The following is a 22,711-nucleotide window of genomic DNA, read 5'->3' as shown; positions in this document are numbered from 1 at the left end:
ATATTATTCACTCATAGTAATTACTTTCAGTCTTTCTTGGATCCTAGAAAAGGAATCTTAACTCAGATAACTTCACATATGTAGAAGACCTAAAACAGAAACTAAAAGTTTGGTTCGGGAATAAGAAAACAAAACAAAACAAAAACAAAAACAAAAACAAAAAACCCAGAGTCACTAAAGTTTACCTCTTTTACTTTTTACTTTGTAAAATAGCGAATTCTGAGTTTTGCCTAAACTTTTTGTGTTTTTATATTTTGATTCGTCTATGTGAGTTGGTAGTCATTTTTGTTTTGAAATCACTTTTACTATTTTTACTGCTTCAATTGAAAAAAATACTGGCGAGCCTATAACAACATTGGAAAAACATGTAATTAAAATCTGCATTTCGTAATTATTTATCTTATTAAGCATTAGTTTCTTCTAAGAGTTAGACAATATGATGTCTTTCAAAACTTTGCTTAACTCTTATAGTTCTCCTTTTAAATCATTTTTCCCTAAGAGTAAATAAAGTAAAGAGATTTAATTATACTCAGGAACTTTTTTTTTTTTTTTTTTTTTTTTTTTTTTTTTTTTTTTTTTGAGACAGAGTCTCACTCTGCCAGGCTGGAGTGCAGTGGCGCGATCTGGGCTCACTGCAAGCTCCGCCTCCAGGGTTCACGCCATTCTCCTGCCTCAGCCTCCCGAGTAGCTGGGACTACAGGCGCCCACCACTACGCCCGGCTAATTTTTTTGTATTTTTAGTACAGACGGGGTTTCACTGTGTTAGCCAGGATGGTCTCGATCTCCTGACCTCGTGATCTGCCCGCCTCAGCCTCCCAAAGTGCTGGGATTACAGGCGTGAGCCACCGCGCCTGGCTATACTCAGGAACTTAAAAGACATGTTTTACATTATTTTTGCAACTAACTTGTCTGTAACACAGCAAAGGTGCTGTTATTGGAAAGTCCCTTTTGATGTTAGTTGACTAGCATGTAAGTGTTAACTTTTTTGACCATTTCCCGTTTGGATTTCCAAGCTACAGAGTCTTTTTTCACACCAGGACTACTAATCTACTCGCTGTAAGCTTGCAAACATGCCACTTCTTGGTAGCGTACATCTTCAAATAGCTCTACAGCAACCCATTTAAATTATATTCAAAGAAAAACGATAACACCATCTAGCTTGATGATTTAACCACATCCGTGTAGTCTCTATTTTAGAGCCAGCCTTGTCATTTACACAGGAAATGAGAAATTTCTGTTGAAGTACAGGTGTCAGATATTAATTATTCACCAGACAAATAAGTGGTACTCAATAAATATATACAAAAGTCTCTGCATATTGACACTTTTGGTGCTAGTTGTTAACTTTTGTGAAAAATCATTAAGTGCTTGACATAAACACTTTTGCAGTTTCTATAATACATAAGCCCTAGGGTTTCTTATTTAAAATATAATTATCTTCTTATATAACCTGGACTTTGCTAAGATAAACTGTTATGGTGTGTCAGTGGTATTTCTATCAAATTTTGTGATTTCATTTGTAGAGTATTATATAGGCTTTCCTGTACAAACTCTACTGCTTTTAACCTGATATTCAGAATATTTGGGAAAAAATCATAAAATTATTTTTTCAACTAGCTGATGGACATATTTCTTGTTTATAAAATCAGAGCAGAGTTTTTCAATCACTTGGTTTTCTAATTAGAACAAATATTAAACTGGAACCTATTTAGAGCAAATACAAATAAAGACAACAAAAGAAAAGATATGAGTTACTTTCCTCCCTTCTTTGCTAATCATGCTTATGCCTTCTGAGTTAGAGAATTACTCTTTTGATGGAGTCAAGGGGTAAGGTTATATTCTGCTCTCAGTAATAAAATTTACTAATTGTGATGAACTTAAAAAGTAAGAGCAGTAGAGGAAAAAATGTGTCCATCATATCTTAAATGTTAAAATAATGCCATTATTGTTATTACTTTGAAAATATAAGCTTGCACTAACAGCACTTTAGTAAATAATATCCAATTTCCAACCTAGGTGTAGAGTTTTCTTAAATTGTTTCTTGCTGTTATTATGTTGTATATCCCCTATTATGTTGGATACCCCTAGAATCAAACAATTCCAGACTTTTGTAGACCAGGTTCATAATTTGAGCTAAACACAACCCCCTGCTTTGAATATCAGGTAATAACTTGACCACATAGTAGGAAAACTTGTACTGGTAAAGCATGCATATTAAGCATTAGATTTTGTTGATTCATGTTTCTCTAGAGCTGAGATGTTAAAGCCATATATATATATGTGTGTGTGTGTGTGTGTGTGTGTGTGTATACACATGTGTGTGTGTGTGTGTGTATATATATATACACTTTTTTTTTCCTTAAAACCTACTAGGGTCCCGGACTCTTCCCTTCTTGTTAGTTCCAGGTATAAATAACCTCATCCAGTGATTTCTTCTGCTCACTGTTCTTAAGCCTTCGAACTCTCCTCTAAGTACTCTGACCTATCCTTCCCTCCTCTCAATTTAATGGCAGCTACCCTTAAGTCATTTGAATCTATGGACTTATATGGGAAGGCAATATCCCTTTTGCTGCCGGGATGGCTCCAATTTATAGTGGTATCTCTTGCTAATTGGGGTTACAGAAACATTTAAAAGGTCCCAATCAATAGACTCTCACACAGTTCAGATTACAGGCACTGCTAGATATGTATTCTCTTTTATCTCAGCCTGCAAGTTAGTTGGCTATTTTATGCCTGACTTCACCTCTTTTAGTGCCTTGCTAAAAGGAGAAACTAACATAAACCAACATACAGACACATTTTAAACAATTATCTAAGAACAACATATTTATTAGATGTATGGCACAACTTCCCAATTATTGCAGACAGCATTTGTATCAGGTGCTTTTCTATATCATGCCAAGGATCATCAGTTCTCCAGCCAGCCATATATATGTATAGTATAATAATTATACATATATAGGATGTATATATATATGTGTGTATATATATAAAAAAATCATTTTCCATCATCTACCTAAGCATATGCATATATTTATGTTCATGTAGCTCTCAATCTGTTATCAATTTATATATTAGGTATGGGTTGGCTAAGTATCGACCAAAAAAGTAACTTTAAAATTTAGTGGCCAAACAAGTAGGAAATTTCTTTATTTCTCACATAAACTCATATGATCCACTCATATCCTATTTAATTAAGAAAACTAACTTGCATGACCCAGCTGAGCTCTACTTGGGTTTTGAGACTTGATGAGCATCCATGTGACCAGGTAAAACTTAGAAGGTTCAAATATTAGAAGGAAAAAGAGAATAAAGGAAACTAAGGAACAATTAGCTACCTCTGCCACACACAGTCCAATGTTCTATCTATTCATTTTGTCTTTGAAGTATCCATCTTACTTCCTGGACTCTTGATCTTAGAGAAAAAGTTGCATATATATTTATTGCTATAGTTTTAATTCTTCTTTAGATAATTATAATATACATATCATATGTATAAATGTATATAAGTTTGAGAAGTTCATTCCTTTTAATAGCATTAACTGTGATACAATCAAAACAATCTCAAATTATTTCTCTCCACCTTAACTAGATGATATTAAACAACATTTATGACTATCAAAATAGGCTGAAGCTAGCAGAATAACTATTCAAAGTCAAGTCATGGCAACTGTGTTCTACTTAATATACCAATTTTTCTATATATTTTGATAATTGGAGTACTTTTTATAACTCCACAAATAGATGTATATACTATATCTATGTACACAGTCATGAAGAATCTGTGCAAATGATTTTTAAAATTTTATTTCTTATAGAATCAACTTAATTCATTGGTTTAATCACCACCTAAGATTCATAGCTTACCGATTTGGTAATCTAAGATTAATAGTTTGCCAATTTGTATTTCTTCTTATGTTACTTTTTAAATGACACCACCAGTTCTTGGATATGCTGATGGTAATATAAAAACTTTGCTTGTATTTCAAACACAGGAAGAACATACTTCGTTTCTTAGATGCAGAACGAGATGTCTCAGTGGTCAAGAGCAGTTTTAAGCCTGGTGATGTCATACACTATGTGCTTGATAGGCGCCGGACACTAAATATTTCTCATGATCTACATAGCCTCCTACCTGAAGTTTCACCAATGAAGAATCGCAGGTTTAAGACCTGTGCTGTTGTTGGAAATTCTGGCATTCTGCTAGACAGTGAATGTGGAAAGGAGATTGACAGTCACAATTTTGTAATAAGGTGAGTTTTCTTCTGTTTTTTGAGATTGTAAGTTTTTCAAAGACATTTTACTTGGGGATGGAAAACTGTTAGAAAATTTCAAAGTACTACTAAAAGCTCAAACAAATATTTGTCTATGATATCCTTTTCTGTGTAACATTTAAATTATATTTACCCTGGAAGAGAATATTATAATTATTGCATAGTTGAAAGAAAAAGTGATCTCATCACAGCAACAAGATTCACACAGCTTTTTTTGGTGAGGGGGGAGGCAAATGGCAATTTTATTAAATTTAATATTCCACACAAACTTTTTTCTTAGTATCTCTTCTTCATATTCTATAGTTTTGTGTGATTGTATTTGGTGTATAAAGATTATCAATATTACTATGGAATGATGTAATAGATTTATGTTAATGTTACTTTTTATTAATAATTATCTAAGAGATAGTAAGAACATAGTTTAACAAGTTTATATTTGATATCCTGAGCCATATTTCTTTAATTTCTCTTTATATGTGATATTTGTGTATGTTAGTATGTTTGAGTTTTATGGTTTTCTTACATAATTAAGCATGCATGTTTGTTTTTCATTAATGGTTAAAAGACATTTGATGAATTGTGTGTTTGATTAATCTATTAACTGAAAAAACTCAACAGTAGAAATGGAATTATAATCACATCATAAATGTAAGCAGTTTTTAATGGTCAATTTTTATATCTGTACAGTTTTTTTGGATTGTTTTAGTTCCTTAGAAAAATTAGCTAAATGAATGAAACATGGATATTGAAATATGAAATAGTACAATTTAAAGATGGAAGAAAAGTATGCTGAGTTGACATGTTGAAAAACACAGTCTCTTGAAGATATGCTGGAATATATTATTTTTGAATATTTTGAATATTTTTTGAATATTTTTGAAATAAAGTCTTAAAAGGAAAGATAACTAATTATGTATGTATTAAATCATAAATAGGCAACTACTTTAAAAAAAAAAAAGTCATGAAAAATCACACCCAAGCATTATCAAGTGAAGAAAATGCGTAACAGCAAATAAAACTGCAAACATTTTTCCTTATTATCTTTCCTTTTCTCTCTTGGGTGCAGGGTCAGAGATTAATGTGAAATCAATTTAGCCTTTTAAAACTTGAACTCTTACACTAATTAGACTATGAGAGAAACCTTGTGAACAAGTAGATATAAACAAAGACAATTGTATAGAAAGAGGATGTAAAAAATTTGATGAGGGAATGGCAATGGAAGTGGAAATCAGGAGCTTCAAATGTTGAAGTCTATGCAAAATATAGCTGTGAAAAAATGTAAGGCCTCTAGAATTTCTGATGTGACTAAATCATAAGGTAGGTAAAATAAAGAAGTAACGATGTCAAGGCATAATCAAAATTGTTGCAATGTAAGGATTTCAGCAATCACAATAGGGAATTTTGAAAGGTGATAATACTGAAGGAAAGTAGAGTCTAAATGACTTCTTATTTCTGCATCCCTCTAAACTTTGACACTGGGGGCCAAGTTGTTAGATTTAGCCCCAGCTGTGACTCTGAAATGAAGACTGCTTTTACATGTGGGTAATGTTAGAGGCCTGATGACAGTAGTCCCCAAAGTTTACGTCATTTCCTTATTGCTTCCTGATCTGGCTTTGTTACTCCAGTTTCTATTGACTGGGATTTTGCATTATTCCAATTCCTAAACTACTGAGTTCTTATCTCATGTGGAATTGTGTGTCCAATAAGTAGGTTCCTACACTCTGTCTTAAGAGTGGCTGGTGACCAACCTTGCTTTATACTACCACCTTTCATTTTCACTTTTCCTGCCTTCAATTTCTAGAAGTTATACAGCCTGCACTATATCTCACTTCCTTGTAATTGGCTATGGCAAGCCTATAGGTTTCCAGATTTCTGGGATGTGGTCAACCTGTGAATAAAATTCTGATCTCAAAAAATCTTTCTGTCCACCCCTCTTATTCTAAAATTGAAGACTATTTTCTCTTTTACTGGCCAAGCAACAACTGGCCACTTGATAGTATTGCTTTCACAATTCTACTATGGACTACTGGACATTTAGATCACTACTAAGCTACTCTGGTGCTACTTCAGCAAAATGCCTAGAACTTGATATTGTACATATACTTTCTCTTCCTTTTATGTTTTAGGCACGTAATTTCATGCCTACTTTTTAGATTTAAAACCCTATAATCTGCCGTATACTAATGCACTCCAACTTCAATTTGGAATATTCTTTGATCATTCCTATAGTAACCCAACTCCAGTGATGTTCAGTAAACTGGTTTAACTGTTTTTACCCCATATTCTGTGACTCCTAGATTCTTTATCTACCTTATTACTAACTATCAGATGAATTTGAATGTCTGTTCTCAGTTTCTTGTCCTCTATTGTCAATCAACAGATCTACTTTTCTAGCAGAATATCATTAGCACTTCCTTAAGTGGTCCGTTTTCATGCTGTTTATGAGGGCATACCTGAGACTGGGAAGAAAAAGAGGTTGAATTGGACTTACAGTTCCACATGGCTGGGAGGCTTCAGAATCATGGTGGGAGGTAAAAGGCACTTCTTACATGGCAGCAGCAAGAGAAAATGAGGGAGATGCAAAAGCAGAAACCCATGATAAATCCATCAGATCTCGTAAGACTTGTTCACTACCATGAGAACAGTATGGGGAAAACTGTCCCCATTATTCAAATTATCTCCCACCAGTCTCTCCTACAATACATGGGGATTATGGGAGTACAATTTGAGATGAGATTTAGGTGGGGACACAGCCAAACCATATCATTCCACCCCAGCCCCTCCAAATCTCATGTCCTCACATTTCAAAACCAATCATGCCTTCCCAACAGTCCCTCAAAGTCTTGACTCATTTCAGAATTAACCCAAAAGTCCACAGTCCAAAGTTCCATCTGAGACAAGGCAAGTCCCTTATGCCTATGAGCCTGTAAAATCAAAAGCAAGCTAGTTCCTAGATACGATGGGAGTACAGTTATTGGGTAAATACAGCCATTCTAAATGGGAGAAATTGGCCAAAGCAAAAAGGTTACAGGGCCCATGCCAGTCCAAAATCCAGTGGGGCAGTCAAATTTTAAAGCTCCAAAATGATCTCTTTTGATGCCAGGTCTCATGTCTAGGTCACGCTGATGCAAGAGAGGGTTTCCCATGGTCTTGGGCAGCTCAGTCCCTGTGACTTTGCAGGATATACCTTCCCATCTAGTTTCTTTCACGTGCTAGCATTGAGTGCAGTTTTTCCAGGCAAAGGGTGCAAGCTGTCTGTGGATCTACCATTCTGGGGTCTGAAGGATGGTGGCCCTCTTCTCACAGCTCTGCTAGGCAGTGCCCCAGTAGGGATTGTGTAGGGGGGTGCTCCAACCTCACATTTCCCTTTCACACTGCCCTTGCAGAGGTTATCTATGAGCACCCCACCCCTGCAGCAAACTTCTGCCTAGGCATCTAGGCATTTCCATACATTTTCAGAAATCTAGGCCCAGGTTCCCAAACCCGAATTCTTCAGTTCTGTGCACTCACAGGCTCAACACCAAACGGGAGCTGCAAAGGCTTGGAGCTTACACCCTCTGAAGCCACAGCCTGAGCTCTACATTGGCCCCTTTCAGCCATGGCTGGAGCAGCTGGGATGCAGTGCACCAAGTCCCTAGGCTGCATACAGGGATCCTAGGCCCAGCCCATGATACCATTTTCTCCTAGGTCTCCAGGTCTGTGATGGGAGGGGCTGCTGTGAAGACCTCTGACATGCCTTGGAGATATTTTCCCCATTGTCTTAGGGATTAACATTCGGCTCCTCATTACTTACGAAAAACTCTGCAACCAGCTTGAATTTCTCCCCAGAAAATGGGTTTTTCTTTTCCATCACATTGTCAGGCTGCAAATTTTCCAAACTTTTATTTTATTCAGTTTCCCTTATAAAACTGAGTGCCTTTAACACCACCCAAGTCACCTCTTGAATGCTTTACTGCTTAGAAATTTCTTCTGCCAGATACCCTAAATCATTTCTCTCAAGTTCAAAGCTCCACGAATCTCTAGGGCAGGGGCAAAATGCCACCAGTCTTTTTGCTAAAACATAAAAAGAGTCACCTTTGCTCCAGTTCCCAACAAGTTCCTCATCTCCATCTGAGACCACCTCAGCCTGGACCTTATTATCCATATTGCTATCAGGCTTTTGGTCAATGCCATTCCACAGTCTCTAGGAAGTTTCAAACTTTCCCACATTTTCCTGTCTTGTTCTGAGCCCTCCAGACTGTTCCAACCTCTGCCTGTTACACAGTTCCAAAGTAGCTTTCACATTTTGAGGTATTTTTTTCAGAAACACCTCACTCTACTGGTACTAATTTACTGTATTAGTTTGTATTCATGCTGCTGATAAAGACATACCCGAGACTGGGAAGAAAAAGAGGTCTAATTGGACTTACAATTCCACATGGCTGGAGAGACCTCAGAATCATGGCGGGAGGTGGAGGTAAAAGGCCCTTCTTACATGATGGTGGCAAGAAAAACTGGGGAAGATGCAAAAGCGGAAACCCCTGATAAAACCATCAGATCTCATGAGACTTGCTCACTACCATGAGAACGTTGTGGGTGAAGCCATCCCCATGATTCAAATTATCTACCACCAGGACCCTCCAACAATACATGGGAATTATGGGAATACTATTCAAGATGAGATTTGGGTGGGGACCCAGCTGAACTATATCAAGTGAGAACCTCATGGAGTCAACAGTTGTATTTTGACCTTATACTTTTTCTGCATGCAATGTGTGCTTTACTTTCTTTCAAATTTCATGAGTATTATAAAATATATATACATCCAAACTTTAAAAGGTAAAATTCCTTGCCTAGATAACTAGTAATATTAACTAGTGTGAAAAAAATTCTTTTAAAGCTTTGAGAATAATGTTGAAATAGTTAACAAACTAGAATTTTCTCTTATTGGTAGTTTCCAGGCGCTTTCTCTTCCCAGAGAACAGATGACCTCAGATGAACTAAAATGAGAGGTATTATATAAGAATATACGCCACACAAAATACTAACTTTCTCAATTCAAAGTAGACTTATCTCTATACTTTGTAATACAAGAGTTCTTTGACAATTCAAACAGAGTTGATAAACTTAAAAAACAAGACAGGCTTGCTGTAGTTTTAATTTATATTTTTGAATTTGGAACATCACCGTGGATTTTTCAAACGCATTTCTGTAAATCTACAACCTACTTCAGTCTACCTCCCATTGTTGGTGACTTTCCTACATGAGTCTTACCTGCATACAAAATCAGAAATTTTAGAGTGGAGCAAGAATCTGCATCTTTGAAAAGCATATATATGGGGAGTTGACACTTAATTCACTATAAGGTAGAAGTTTAGTGAATGTAGATATATGTGTTTTATGTATATCTAACTCACATAACTAAGTCTTAGAGTGTCAGATTCATATACACACCCACAGGCACATACAAATATCATATTTAATTATTGTATGGTAAATATGAATGAGAAAAATTGAAATTAGTATAAAAGTGCCTTGACCCCTTTTTCTTCTTAGCATTATATCACCAATTAATCAGCAAATTCTGTAGATATTACCTTCAAAATATATCGGGAGTCAAATGATTTATCATAACGTCCACTGCTGTCACCCTGGTAAAAGCCAACATCATCTCTTGATTAGAATTCTCCAATAGTTCCCTAACTGATGTGCCTGGTTGCATTCTTGCTTCCTGTCCCCAAAGCCAAAGTCACTCTTTATCATGAAACAGCTTCTTACCACACTCTATAAAGTACTAATATCTTGCCAGTAACAATAAATGAGGTAATCTGAAGCTTCAGGGACAGACGATGTTCCTGCCAGTCATTTTCCCTGAAACCCTCTTTCCCACATACCTATGGGTGGTTTTACCCCCCATTTGGGGGAAAGGATGAGGGTCTATGCTTGTACAGAATATCCTCTGCAAGTCTTCCCTGACTGTAATATCAGAAACACTCCCTACCACTATCACCATCTTTCTCACTATCTCTTTACCCTTCCATTTATGTATTTATTTTTGCATTGTATGTTTATTTCTTTATTGTTTATCTTTTCAACTAGAATATGCAAGACCAGTTTTGCCTGCATTTAATCATTTTTTAATCTCAGACCCTGGCGAAGAGTCTGACATATTTATATATTCCATAAATATTTGCTAGAGGTAAGCGAGAAGGCATGTAGTAAGAAAGAAAGGAAGTAAGGGAGGGAAGGAGGAAGGAAGTAAAGGAGAGAGGGAGGGAGAGGAGCGAGAAAAGTGTTCTATCAAGGTCTTCCATCATCCATTCCACCTTGCATGAATGATAATCCCTTATATAATCTTCAGTATTACCATAATAATGTACTTGGTTGTCTGGGATGAGTGGCTGTCACATCATCTCATCCAAAACTACAGCTCATCTAGTCATCATCTCCTCTAAAACCTTAGGCGACCAAGTTTCAGAGCAGGATGCAAATTCTTCCTACAGTAAATGCAGAAGCTATCTTACTCTGTCTTTCATAGAGTAATATATATTGGGCATCTGTTGCTTGCCTTTTAGCCCACCATCTCACCAAGCAAAACATGAGGATCTCTGCTTTGAGTGCCTCTTCATTTTCTCATATTAGCATAGTTTTAAACTTACAGTATATAGTTATAATTCCAAATGTATAAAATGTATCTTATGAAACAATTGGCATGAAGTTGAATTTACATAAACTCAGTGTCTTACAACCTAGAGAAATGTTGTAGGGTAGAGGCTACTTTACATGTGCACATCTGAAATCTTTTTGTAACTAGTTTTGTTTTTCTAAATTATCGTCATCTCTATTATATTATTCCTTTAAAGATACAACATCTCTATTATTTCTTTAAAGATAAAACATTCCTTTATATTTTATTTAAAGATGATAATAAACTTGAGGGCAAATCTATTGGGCTATATAAATTCAAAATTTATGAGTTTAATTTTCAAGAAAAAATTCTAAACCTTTCTCTATAAACTTGCAATGCAGAAATGAGTTGAATAGCCATAGAACTTACTGATTTGTGCTTGAAAATTAGTAAATAGCAGAGTACACTTAGAACTAGGAGTTTAGGAGTCTCTTGATATTTTTAGCAGCTATGATTATTTTTAAAAAACTATTTAATAAGAACTAAATAGTGACCAATTCAAGTTCATAATTGTATTCCAGACTTATCAAGAAGTATAGAAAGGTAAAGATAAGCATCTTAATGAAGGCACAGAAATTATCACCGTGATCATTTTTTATTTTTTCTATGTTTTTACTACTTTCCAAAAATAGAGGTTAGAATGTTGTAGATTGAATTATTTGCTAGGGCTATACTGTCTTTCACGGAGTAAGGGATTACAGATTTGGCATCTGTTGTTTGCATTTTGCCTCACCATCTCACCAAGTAAAACATGTGGCACTGCTTACCACATAATCTAATCTACAATATTCTACAACAAAATTTCTGATTTACCACAAAAAAATCAGATTTTCTAATGAACATTTTCGAATGTATCTACATTTTAGAAACAATATCTACAGAAAAATCTTTTGTTACTTAATAGCTAGCTGAGAAATTCATTCGCTTGAGTTTAATTTTATCATTTTATTATGAAATTGTATGTGATCACTTACTGTATTCTACAGTGTTTAATTGTGGAGATATTTGAAAAGTTTTCTCAGTACCTATGAGCTGAAAAATATATTCCTTTATTGTAGGAAGCAATAAGCAAAACACTGATAGTTGGTCATTATTAAGTAGTTGGTGTTTGTATCAAAGTTCAATTAGCACTTAAGAGTCATCATTACGAACAAAAAATGAGCAAAAGTAATGCCTGGGAATAAAAACTTTGCAGCCCAGCACAATGGCTCATGTCTGTAATCCCAGCACTTTGGGAGGCTGAGGTAGGCGGATCACCTGAGGTCCGGAGTTCGAGACCAACCTCAGCCTGACCAACATGGAGAAATCACATCTCTTCTAAAAATACAAAATTAGCTAGGTGTGTTGGTGCATGCCTGTAATCCTAGCTACTTGGGAGGCTGAGGTAGGAGAATCTTTTGAACCCGGGAGACTGATGCTACGATCAGAGATCACTCCCTTGCACCCTTGTACTCCAGCCTAGGTAACAAGAGTGAAACTCCATTAAAAAATAAATAAATAACTTTGTCACTTCTGAATAAAGATTGTCACTACTTGCCAAGAGGCATGCAACCTCATTTTTCTCATTTTATTTATTAGGCCACTCCTAAGAATATATTCTTCAAACCATCAAGCCGAAAAATGAGGTGCTATATCTGGCAATATTAATGATGAACCAAACTGTCCCAGCGCTTAAACTCCCTGTAAGTTAGATCCTTTTCAAAGGTTCATTAATAGTGATCTGAATATCTGAAATCAAGTCATTATTTGAGGCATAGTAAAGAAGGAAGAGTAAAACAGAATCCAATGCCAACCAGTTTTCCCAAAGACAGAAGTTAATTTCAGCTCACAAATGCCAATTTGTAATTGATAGCTGGAGAGTGTGACCGTAAGTAATTTAAATATAGAGTATATGAAACAAAAATCGGAGACTATTTTGGTAATAATTTTAATAATAGAAGCTCTCCAAAATCACGTGTAAGTGTTCAACCGATAGATTTTGGATTATTTCTTCTGGTACTACCTTTTCCCTTAGTATGATATCTATTTTCTATTTTGAAGGTCATATCGTGCTACCTCTTAACATTCTTAGATTTATAATAACCCTTGAAAATACAAAATTCTAATCTGACTTATGAACATAAACAAACCAGTCACTTCATTGTGGACACAAGATCTTCAATGACCTGTTGTCATACCAGACTTCCATTCTTCCTTACAACTCTTGTTCCTCTTGCTGCCTTCTGACTCATTATTTGTGTAACAAATACATTTCCTTCCCCAAGTGTGTGTGTAGCCCTTTGTTACTACAAATGTGTCTCCTCTACTGTAGAAGGTACGGAGAATTTTTGCTTCAAATTTAATCAATCCTCATTATTCTTCCTTGAAATAGTTTCCTAGCCACATTGAACTGGTTAAAATTATTACAAAATTTTAGTAATAATTTTTAGGATCTCTAGAATTTTTTATTATGCTGGAGATGTGTATGTATCTGCGTAGCTGTAGACCCAATTGATTCGTTGGATGGTTGGTTTTATAGTCTGTGTTTCCAGTTTTTTGTTTCTTACTTTTCCTTTAACATAGTAAGTTTGTTGAAAGAGAGAGGGAGAGATAAATTATACCTGGTCTACTTGCAGTGGTCACTAATTAGTGCAGTAACTCCTTAAGGCTAAGATTTACCCAGGTATTATACTCAAGTTGACCTCTAACTTTATAAACCAAGATAGTCTCTTAGTGGAGGTTTGTATCATTAATTAATCAATTAGGTTAAATAATGGTTTTAGTGGGGTATTTCAAAAAAAGGGAGTCCTGGTCAATATCATTACATGATGCTTAAAGTTAAAAAAAAAAAAAAAAAAACAGATAAAAATAGGAAAATAAATTAAAACTCAATTTTCATTGCCTACTGAGTGACTCAACATTGAACTAATTTCTAAAATTTAGGTCTCATGTACATATATACCTAAATAACAGAAAAATAATCATAAGAGTAAAATTCTTATTTCTTAACAAAAATGTCTAAAACCAAAATTTACGTAAGAATTTTAAATACACTGCGATCAATGTTTTTGTATGTGAAACCCTAAAAACACCTAGTGTTTTTACAAGATTCCTGAAATAGCAAATGCCATGTTTCAAGGAAAGAAGATTGGCTAAGATAGAAAAACAAAGGAAGCCAGTCATTGACTAGGTTAAAGATATCTTCTTGTCCTACAGTTCCCTCTCATAAGAAAGGTTTGTAAAAAATGATAACGTCCTCGTAATATTAAGATTTAATCATATGATTATAGACAAGCAAAATTTTGACAAATTTGGTTGGGCATTGATGTGCCATTTAAAATATACCATTTCTCACCTGTTTGAGAAAACAAGCAAATGGGAGCATAAGAGAAAATATTGTTTTGATATTATTCCTTAGACCTATCTCTTCAAAGATTGATAGGAATTCTGAATACCCTCAATGCGCTATCTTAAAACTGCAGAAAATGATGATTTTCCCCTATGGGATTCTGTACAAAAGAATGTTCATTTACATATATAATTCAATCTCTCATATTCTCTTTTTCATCTCTGGGATAATTTATTTTATCCTTCAAATAACATCTGTATTTCTGGTATTGTTAAGTACAGAGGAGTATAGTTTTAGGCTTTATATATTTGTTTTAATAACCTAATAAGAGAAAAATTCCAAATAATCAGTTGACTAATGCTACACTTCTAATATCAATAGTAATGATGTGTGCAGAAGAAGTTAAACTATACGTGATTTTAAAATTGTAAAACACTACTTGATACTACTGCTTTTAACATTAGTAAATTTAGGAACCTGTAGAACTAGTTCCCTAAAATTTGTCTCAACCGGAGTCCATTTTAATGAAAAGTCTATCAACTGAAATACATTGGTTGTATATTTTTCTTGTAAACATTTAAAGAGAAAATTACCTTCTAAAAGATAAACATTAAGTTTATTTTATCAAAGGAACTAACACTTGTTACATTATTTTATCTATACAATAACATTTCATGAGTACCAACCAAGAGCCAGTCATGAACAGTCCCAATTACAGAAATGAACATCTACATTCATTCTTTTTGTTTTTTGCCATGAGGACTTTTCCCATTTATTTTATCTATTAATTTCAGGGGACTTTTAAGGTATTAATTAACATGTTAAATATGTTCTTCCAGAGGTCATCCTTAATACAAAACAAAACCTCCTAAAAAGTTATGAAATTAGCTACATTATCTTGCAAGATACTCATATTATGAGTATTCCAATTCAAAGGATCTAGAATTTTACAACAAAGTGATATAAATAAGAATGTAAAACAAAATCTATTATACAAAGTCAAGAGCAGAAAATCAACTCTAGAGAAACTATAACAGCAATGAGATTTCTTATGTTATGTTGTTCAAGAGTATTACATTTATCCTATCTGGTTATACACCACAGAAGATGTCCAGCTACCAATACAATGAATGCATCAAAACATTTGTAAATGACTACACCTTAATAGGGGACAAAGTTAAACACAAGCATCTGTTAAACATACGTTTAGCAGTAGAATATTATCTCTAAAAGCACCACATTGAAAGATTTTCGATCGGAATCTTTAAAAAATGTTTTGAAAATATTATCTTAGGTACACTGGAGAGTGTTTCTTTTTTATTTTATTTTTTATACATTCATTCTTAAAGGACAACTGGTGCCGTGTGGGGTGAGGAATAATCACTACAATTCAGAATCTCCAAAGACACATAATACATTTAAAATATTTGACTATGGCCAGGTTTATTATTTCCAATAATGCAGAGGACTAATAGAATGTTTGAAAGAGAAGTTAAGGTATGCTTCCAATGCTGAATGAAGTGTTCCCACTCAGAACTTTATCTGAAGTCTTTGAGATATTTCAGGATAACTAATTAGGTTACTAATCTTTAGATATTACACATAATAAATTTTAAGAAGAAATCATTAGTAACTTTAAAGTTTTAGTTAAGTGCCATAAGCTGTCTGACATTCTGCTACACACCAACCAGAACACCGCCAACATCTACATATCTTATATGATTAACTATTAACAGACTCAGTCATCATCATAAGGGGCTGAAAAATATTCAACTGACTAAAACCATGGCGGTTTCTACCATACCTGTACTGTAGAATACTTTGACCCACTTTGAGATTTTACATACAGTTCATGGGATAGTCTATTACCATATCTGAGCGGAATTTAACTTAAATAACCCTTTTTAATGCCACAAAAAGTGGAATAATGATGAGTAGAATCTTTATTAAGTTAAATAAAAACTGGTAAGCATTAGAAAAATTGTCCAATTGATATATATTTTTTTAATTTTGCACTTGGATTGTCTAATGTGCTAAATACCATATAAACATAGAGATAGATAGACGATAAACAGAGATAACAGATAGAAGCTGGGCACAGTGGCTCATACCTGTTATCCCAGCACTTTGTGAGGCCTAGGTGGGAAGACTGCTTGATTCCAGGAGTTTGAGAACAGCCTTGGCAACATGATGAAACTCCATCTCTACAAAAAATTTAAAAAATTAGCCAGGTGTAGTGGTATGTGCCTGTAGTCTCAGCTACTCGGGAGACTGAGGTGAGAGGACCACTTGACCCCAGGAGGTTGAGGCTACAGTGAGCCATGATGGTGTCCTACAAAATCCTTGCCTCAAGTTTACCACCACCATGTATACTTATTTATCGAAAAGTGTGCTGTAAAATTTCAAGAATTGAGAGTTTGAAAGATTACACATATCATTTATATATCACCATAGGTAAAGGAACACAAGTTTAGAAAGATTCCCTCATACAATCTGTATAAATTGTCTTTTGAAACTTTTCTTAGGTTCTTTCTCTTTGAGTAGTTTTGAAATTAATGTAATAGCGCCTATCTTACATTAAGGAATTTAATTTGTTGGTTGTGAAAATTGTTTTGAATTTTGCAAAGCAATCTTTAAAGTGCTTTTAAATTTTTTCTCTAGTTATCTTTCAAGTTTTTACATAATCTACTCTCATGAGTATCTACAAAAAAGCATATTCTAATATTTGTATTAGCTATACTCAATAAATTCACAACAGTGGTTTTCAATAAAAATATTCATATATTTCCTAATAGTGATTTTGAGTGATGACAAAGAGCAAAGTCTCATTTCATCGCTCCTAGTCTCCTCTTTCCCCACCTTTGTTGGAAAAGTGGTGGTAAATTCTTTCCTTTCTCTGGGCTAGCTGTGGATTGTAGAAACTCTCAAGCAGCACTTCAGTACTGGTTCCTCACAGAAAAGAAACCTTGTTTCCCCTTGGTAACAAGAAAATCTGGCCCTGCACTGTCTTTGGTGTTACATGGTGGACTCTGAGGGAGGCAATGATTAACAATTGCAATTGGCACCTAATATTCTTTAACCATGAAATACCACTCCTTACTTTGTTTAAACAAAGATGCTAGAGGTAGTGAGTCTTTCTAGAGACAGTCAGAAATCAATTAAGAGCTACAAAACACTTTCTTTTGCCACTTTTGGCTAATTAGTTGGAATTTCTAACTTAAGTTTCTTTATTTACTTATTTCTTTCTGCTTACCTTTTCTCCATTCTGTCTTCTCATCTTCCCTCTAGATTAAATCACTATCTTCTATTTACTCCTTTTTAATTTCTTAACCAACATCTTCAGTCCCTTTCCTGCAACTTCTGCTCTCCTTGACTGCTTTCCTCCTAATTTCTTCTTGGTACATATTTTCTCCTTAAAATCAAAAACAGCAATAAGATATCAATTGAGAGAGCCACTTAAATGTGTATGTATTTATGTAAGTAAATCCTTGCTACTCAAAGTGTGGTCTTAGATGACCAGCATTATCACCTGGAAGCTTGTTAGAACTACAGAATATCAGAACTTGCACCTGGTCTGCTGAGTCAGCATGTGCATTTGATTACAGTGCCCAGGTGATTCTTATGTGCATTAAGGTTTGAGATGTGCTGGCCTAAACAATATGCCTTAGGCACGTTGGAGCTCCCACTATGTCTGACTTTTTTTAGCCTATATCTTTAGGACCTAGCACCAAGATTGGTATACTGAGGTTGGTCAACAGGTACAAAATTACAGTTAGACAGTTTAGTCCATTCTCGCTTTGCTAATAAGTAAATACCAAAGACTGGGTAATTTATAAAGAAAAGAGTCTTGACTCACAATTCCATATGGTTGGCAGGCCTCAGGAAACTTACAGTAATGGTGGAAAGCACCTCTTCACAGGGTGGCAGGAAATAATGAGTGCCCAGCAAAGAGGGAAGCCCCTTATAAAACCATCAGATCTCTTGAGAAGTCACTCACTATCACAAGAACAGGATGGAGGAAACTCCCTCCATGAATCAACTATCTCTATCTGGTTCCTCTCATGACACCTGAGGGTTATGAGAAATACAATTCAAGATGAGATTTGAGTTGGGAGACAGCTAAATCCTATCAGACAAAAAGGATAAATTATGATGTCTATTACACAGTAGGATGACTATAGAAAGTTACAATGTATTGTATATTTCAAGATAGGTACAAGAAAAATTTTTGAATGTTATCACCAGAAAGAAATGAAAAAAATGTTTAAAGTGATGAATATGGTAATTACTTTGATTTGATTGTTTTATAACCTACACATGCATTAAAACATCACACTGCACCCTGTAAATATATAGGATTATGATGTGTCAATTATAAACAAAAAATAAAGAGTGAATACTTTTTTTTAAAAAAGAATATAACTGCCAAGAAAAACCTGATACATTGAGGTATATATAATGTATTTATTGAATGGATAAATGAATGAGAAAATTAATGTAGGAGTTGAGGAAATTTTGGTTTGTATCTGCTGCCAGAGTTTTTAACACACTGAATTTCAACATTAGTACATAAGATAAAGCATATATAAAGATAATTTAAAACTTTACAAGAAAATACAGAACTATGAAGAGTGGTATAGTGAAATGTTCTAAAGATTAGGAATCAGAAAACCTGGGTTCCTATTAATTACTATAAGTGTAATATTAGAAAACCATCAGTATTTTCATTGTTCAGTGAGGTCAATAATAATAGGCCTGTTAACAGCAGAGTGATTTTCTCACTTATCAGATGAGAACATAGTAAAGAAAAGCACAAACTGTAAAATGAACCTGATAATAAGTGATGCTAAAGGACGTCTTGTTTAAGTTCATTGTCATAGGTAAAACTTAAAATTGGCATTGCATTTTCTAACAGCCATGGCTAAAAGGGAAGCCTGATGACTAGAGATGCAAATTATCATTGTCTGATATGAATAAGAAGACAAACTTTCCCTGGTACAATGCTGGTACAATGCGTTTTTATAACTCAATCAATTCTTTATTCTCCACTGGTGGATAATTTACAACAAGCTTTAAATCACCTTCTTGACCTTCTTTGAATGCTAACTCTTTTATAAGAAAATAGACTTTTCGGGAACAGAAAAAATATCTTTTCCTTTTCTACATGTTCACAATGAATAGCCTTAAGGCTTTTTTAAATTTTTTTTATTTTTTTATTATACTTCAAGTTCTATGGTACATGTGCACAACGTGCAGGTTTGTTACATATGTATACTTGTGCCATGTCGGTGTGTTGCACCCATCAACTCGTCAGCACCCATCAACTCTTCATTTACATCAGGTATAACTCCCAATGCCATCCCTCTCCGCTCCCCGCTCCCCATAATAGGCCCCGGTGTGTGATGTTCCCCTTCCCGAGTCCAAGTGATCTCATTGTTCAGTTCCCACTTATGAGTGAGAACATGCAGTGTTTGGTTTTCTGTTCTTGCGATAGTTTGCTGAGAATGATGGCTTCCAGCTGCATCCATGTCCCTACAAAGGACACGAATTCATCCTTTTTGATGGCTGCATAGTATTCCATGGTGTATATGTGCCATATTTTCTTAATCCAGTCTGTCATTGATGGACATTTGGGATGATTCCAAGTCTTTGCTATTGTGAATAGTGCCACAATAAACATACGTGTGCATGTGTCTTTATAGCAGCATGATTTATAATCCTTTGGGTATATACCAGGTAATGAGATGGCTGGGTCATATGGTATTTCTAGTTCTAGATCCTTGAGAAATTGCCATACTGTTTTAAACAATGGTTGAACCAGCTAACAATCTCACCAACAGTGTAAAAATGTTCCTATTTCTCCACATCCTCTCCAGCACCTGTTGTTTCCTGACTTTTTAGTGATTGTCATTCTAACTGGTATGAGATGGTATCTTATTGTGGTTTTGATTTGCATTTCTCTGATGGCCAGTGATGACAAGCATTTTTTCATGTATCTGTTGACGGTAGGCATGTCTTCTTTTGAGAAATGTCTGTTCATATCCTTTGCCCACTTTTTGATGGGGTTGTTTGTTTTTTTCTTGTGAATTTGTTTGAGTTCTTTGTAGGTTCTGGATATTAGCCCTTTGTCAGATGAGTAGATTGCAAAAATTTTCTCCCATTCTGTAGGTTGCCTGTTCACTCTGATAGTAGTTTCTTTTGCTGTGCAGAAGCTCTTTAGTTTAATTAGATCCAATTTGTCAATTATAGCTTTTGTTGTCATTGCTTTTGGTGTTTTAGACACGAAGTCCTTGCCCAAGCCTATGTCCTGAATGGTATTACCTAGGTTTTCTTCTAGGATTTTAATGGTTTTAGGCCTGACATTTAAGTCTCTAATCCATCTTGAATTAATTTTCTTATAAGGAGTAAAGAAAGCATCCAGTTTCAGCTTTCTACTTATGGCTAGCCAATTTTCCCAGCACCATTTATTAAATAGGGAATCCTTTCCCCATTTCTTGCTTTTCTCAAGTTTGTGAAAGATCAGATAGCTGTAGATGTGTGGTATTATTTCTGAGGGCTCTGTTCTGTTCCATTGGTCTATATCTCTGTTTTGGTACCAGTACCATGCTGTTTTGGTTACTGTAGCCTTGTAGTATAGTTTGAAGTCAGGTAGCATGATGCCTCCAGCTTTGTTCTTTTGGGTTAGGATTGTCTTGGCAATGCTGGCTCTTTTTTGGTTCCATATGAACTTTAAAGTAGTTTTTTCCGATTCTGTGAAGAAACTCATTGGTAGCTAATGGGGATGGCATTGAATCTATAAATTACCTTGGGCAGTATGACCATTTTCCCAATATTGATTCTTTCTATCCATGAGCATGGTATGTTCTTCCATTTGTTTGTGTCCTCTTTTATTTCACTGAGCAGTGGTTTGTAGTTCTCCTTGAAGAGGTCATTTACATCCCTTGTAAGTTAGATTCCTAGGTATTTTATTCTCTTTGAAGCTATTGTGAATGGAAGTTCATTCATGATTTGGCTCTCTGTTTGTCTGTTACTGGTGTATAAGAATGCTTGTGATTTTTGCACATTGATTTTGTATCCCGAGACATTGCTGAAGTTGCTTATCATCTTAAGGAGATTTTGGGCTGAGACAATGGGGTTTTCTAAATATACAATCATGTCATCTGCAAACAGGGACAATTTAACTTCTTTTTTTTGTAACTGAATACCCTTTATTTCTTTCTCTTGCCTGATTGCCCTAGGCAGAGCTTCCAACACTATGTTGAATAGGAGTGGTGATAGAGGGCATCCCTGTCTTGTGCCAGTTTTCAAAGGGAATGCTTCCAGTTTTTGCCCATTCGGTATGATATTGGCTGTGGGTTTGTCATAAATAGCTCTTATGATTTTGAGATACGTTCCATCAATACCAAATTTATTGAGAGTTTTCAGCATGAAGGGCTGTTGAATTTTGTCAAAGGCCTTTTCTGCATCTATTGAGATAATCATGTGTTTTTTGTCTTTGGTTCTGTTTATATGCTGGATTATGTTTATTGATTTGCGTATGTAGAACCAGCCTTGCACCCCAGGGATGAAGCCCACTTGATCATGGTGGATAAGCTTTTTGATGTGCTGCTGTGCTGGATCCGGTTTGCCAGTATTTTATTGAGTATTTTTGCATCGATGTTCATCAGGGATATTGGTCTAAAATTCTCTTTTATTGTGTGTGTCTCTGCCAGGCTTTGCTATCAGGATGATGTTGGCTTCAAAAAAATCAGTTAGGGAGAATTCTCTCTTTTTCTATTGATTGGAATTGTTTCAGAAGGAATGGTACCAGCTCCTCCTTGTACCTCTGGTAGAATTCAGCTGTGAATCCATCTGGTCCTGGACTTTTTTTGGTTGGTAGGCTATTAATTATTGCCTCAATTTCAGAGCCTGCTATTGGTCTATTCAGGGATTCAACTTCTTCCTGGGTTAGTTTTGGGAGAGTGTAAGTGTCCAGGAAATTATCCATTTCTTCTAGGTTTTCTACTTTATTTGCATAGAGGTGTTTATAGTATTCTCTGATGGTGGTTTGTATTTCTGTGGGGTCAGTGGTGATATCCCCTTTATCACTTTTTATTGCATTTATTTGATTCTTCTCTCTTTTCTTCTTTATTAGTCTTGCTAGCGGTCTATCAATTTTGTTGATCTTTTCAAAAACCCAGCTCCTGGATTCATTGATTTTTTGGAGGGTTTTTTGTGTCTCTATCTCCTTCAGTTCTGTTCTGATCTTAGAAGGAGAAATAAAATCCTTTACAGACAAGCAAATGCTTAGAGATTTTGTCACCACTAGGCCTGCCCTACAAGAGATCCTGAAGGAAGCACTAAACATGGAAAGGAACAACTGGTCCCAGCCATTGCAAAAACATGCCAAAATGTAAAGACCATCAATGCTAGGAAGAAACTGCAACAACTAACGAGCAAAAT

The 22,711-nt window shown here is 35.1% G+C and overlaps 1 protein-coding gene across 1 annotated transcript in view; it reads left to right on the top strand.

The window, feature by feature from the left end:
• Nucleotides 1-22,711, top strand: part of ST8SIA4 (ST8 alpha-N-acetyl-neuraminide alpha-2,8-sialyltransferase 4) — a 97,668-nt gene that overhangs the window by 13,173 nt on the left and 61,784 nt on the right. Inside the window, 1 exon segment of the mRNA NM_001266232.1 lies at nucleotides 3,996-4,253. Coding sequence (NP_001253161.1) covers nucleotides 3,996-4,253 — 258 coding nt within the window.

Source organism: Macaca mulatta, chromosome 6 (genome assembly GCF_049350105.2).
Source record: "Macaca mulatta isolate MMU2019108-1 chromosome 6, T2T-MMU8v2.0, whole genome shotgun sequence".
Lineage (NCBI taxonomy): Eukaryota > Metazoa > Chordata > Mammalia > Primates > Cercopithecidae > Macaca > Macaca mulatta.
The sequence above is the reverse complement of the archived record's forward strand: the minus strand, read 5'-3'. Positions and strand labels throughout refer to the sequence as shown.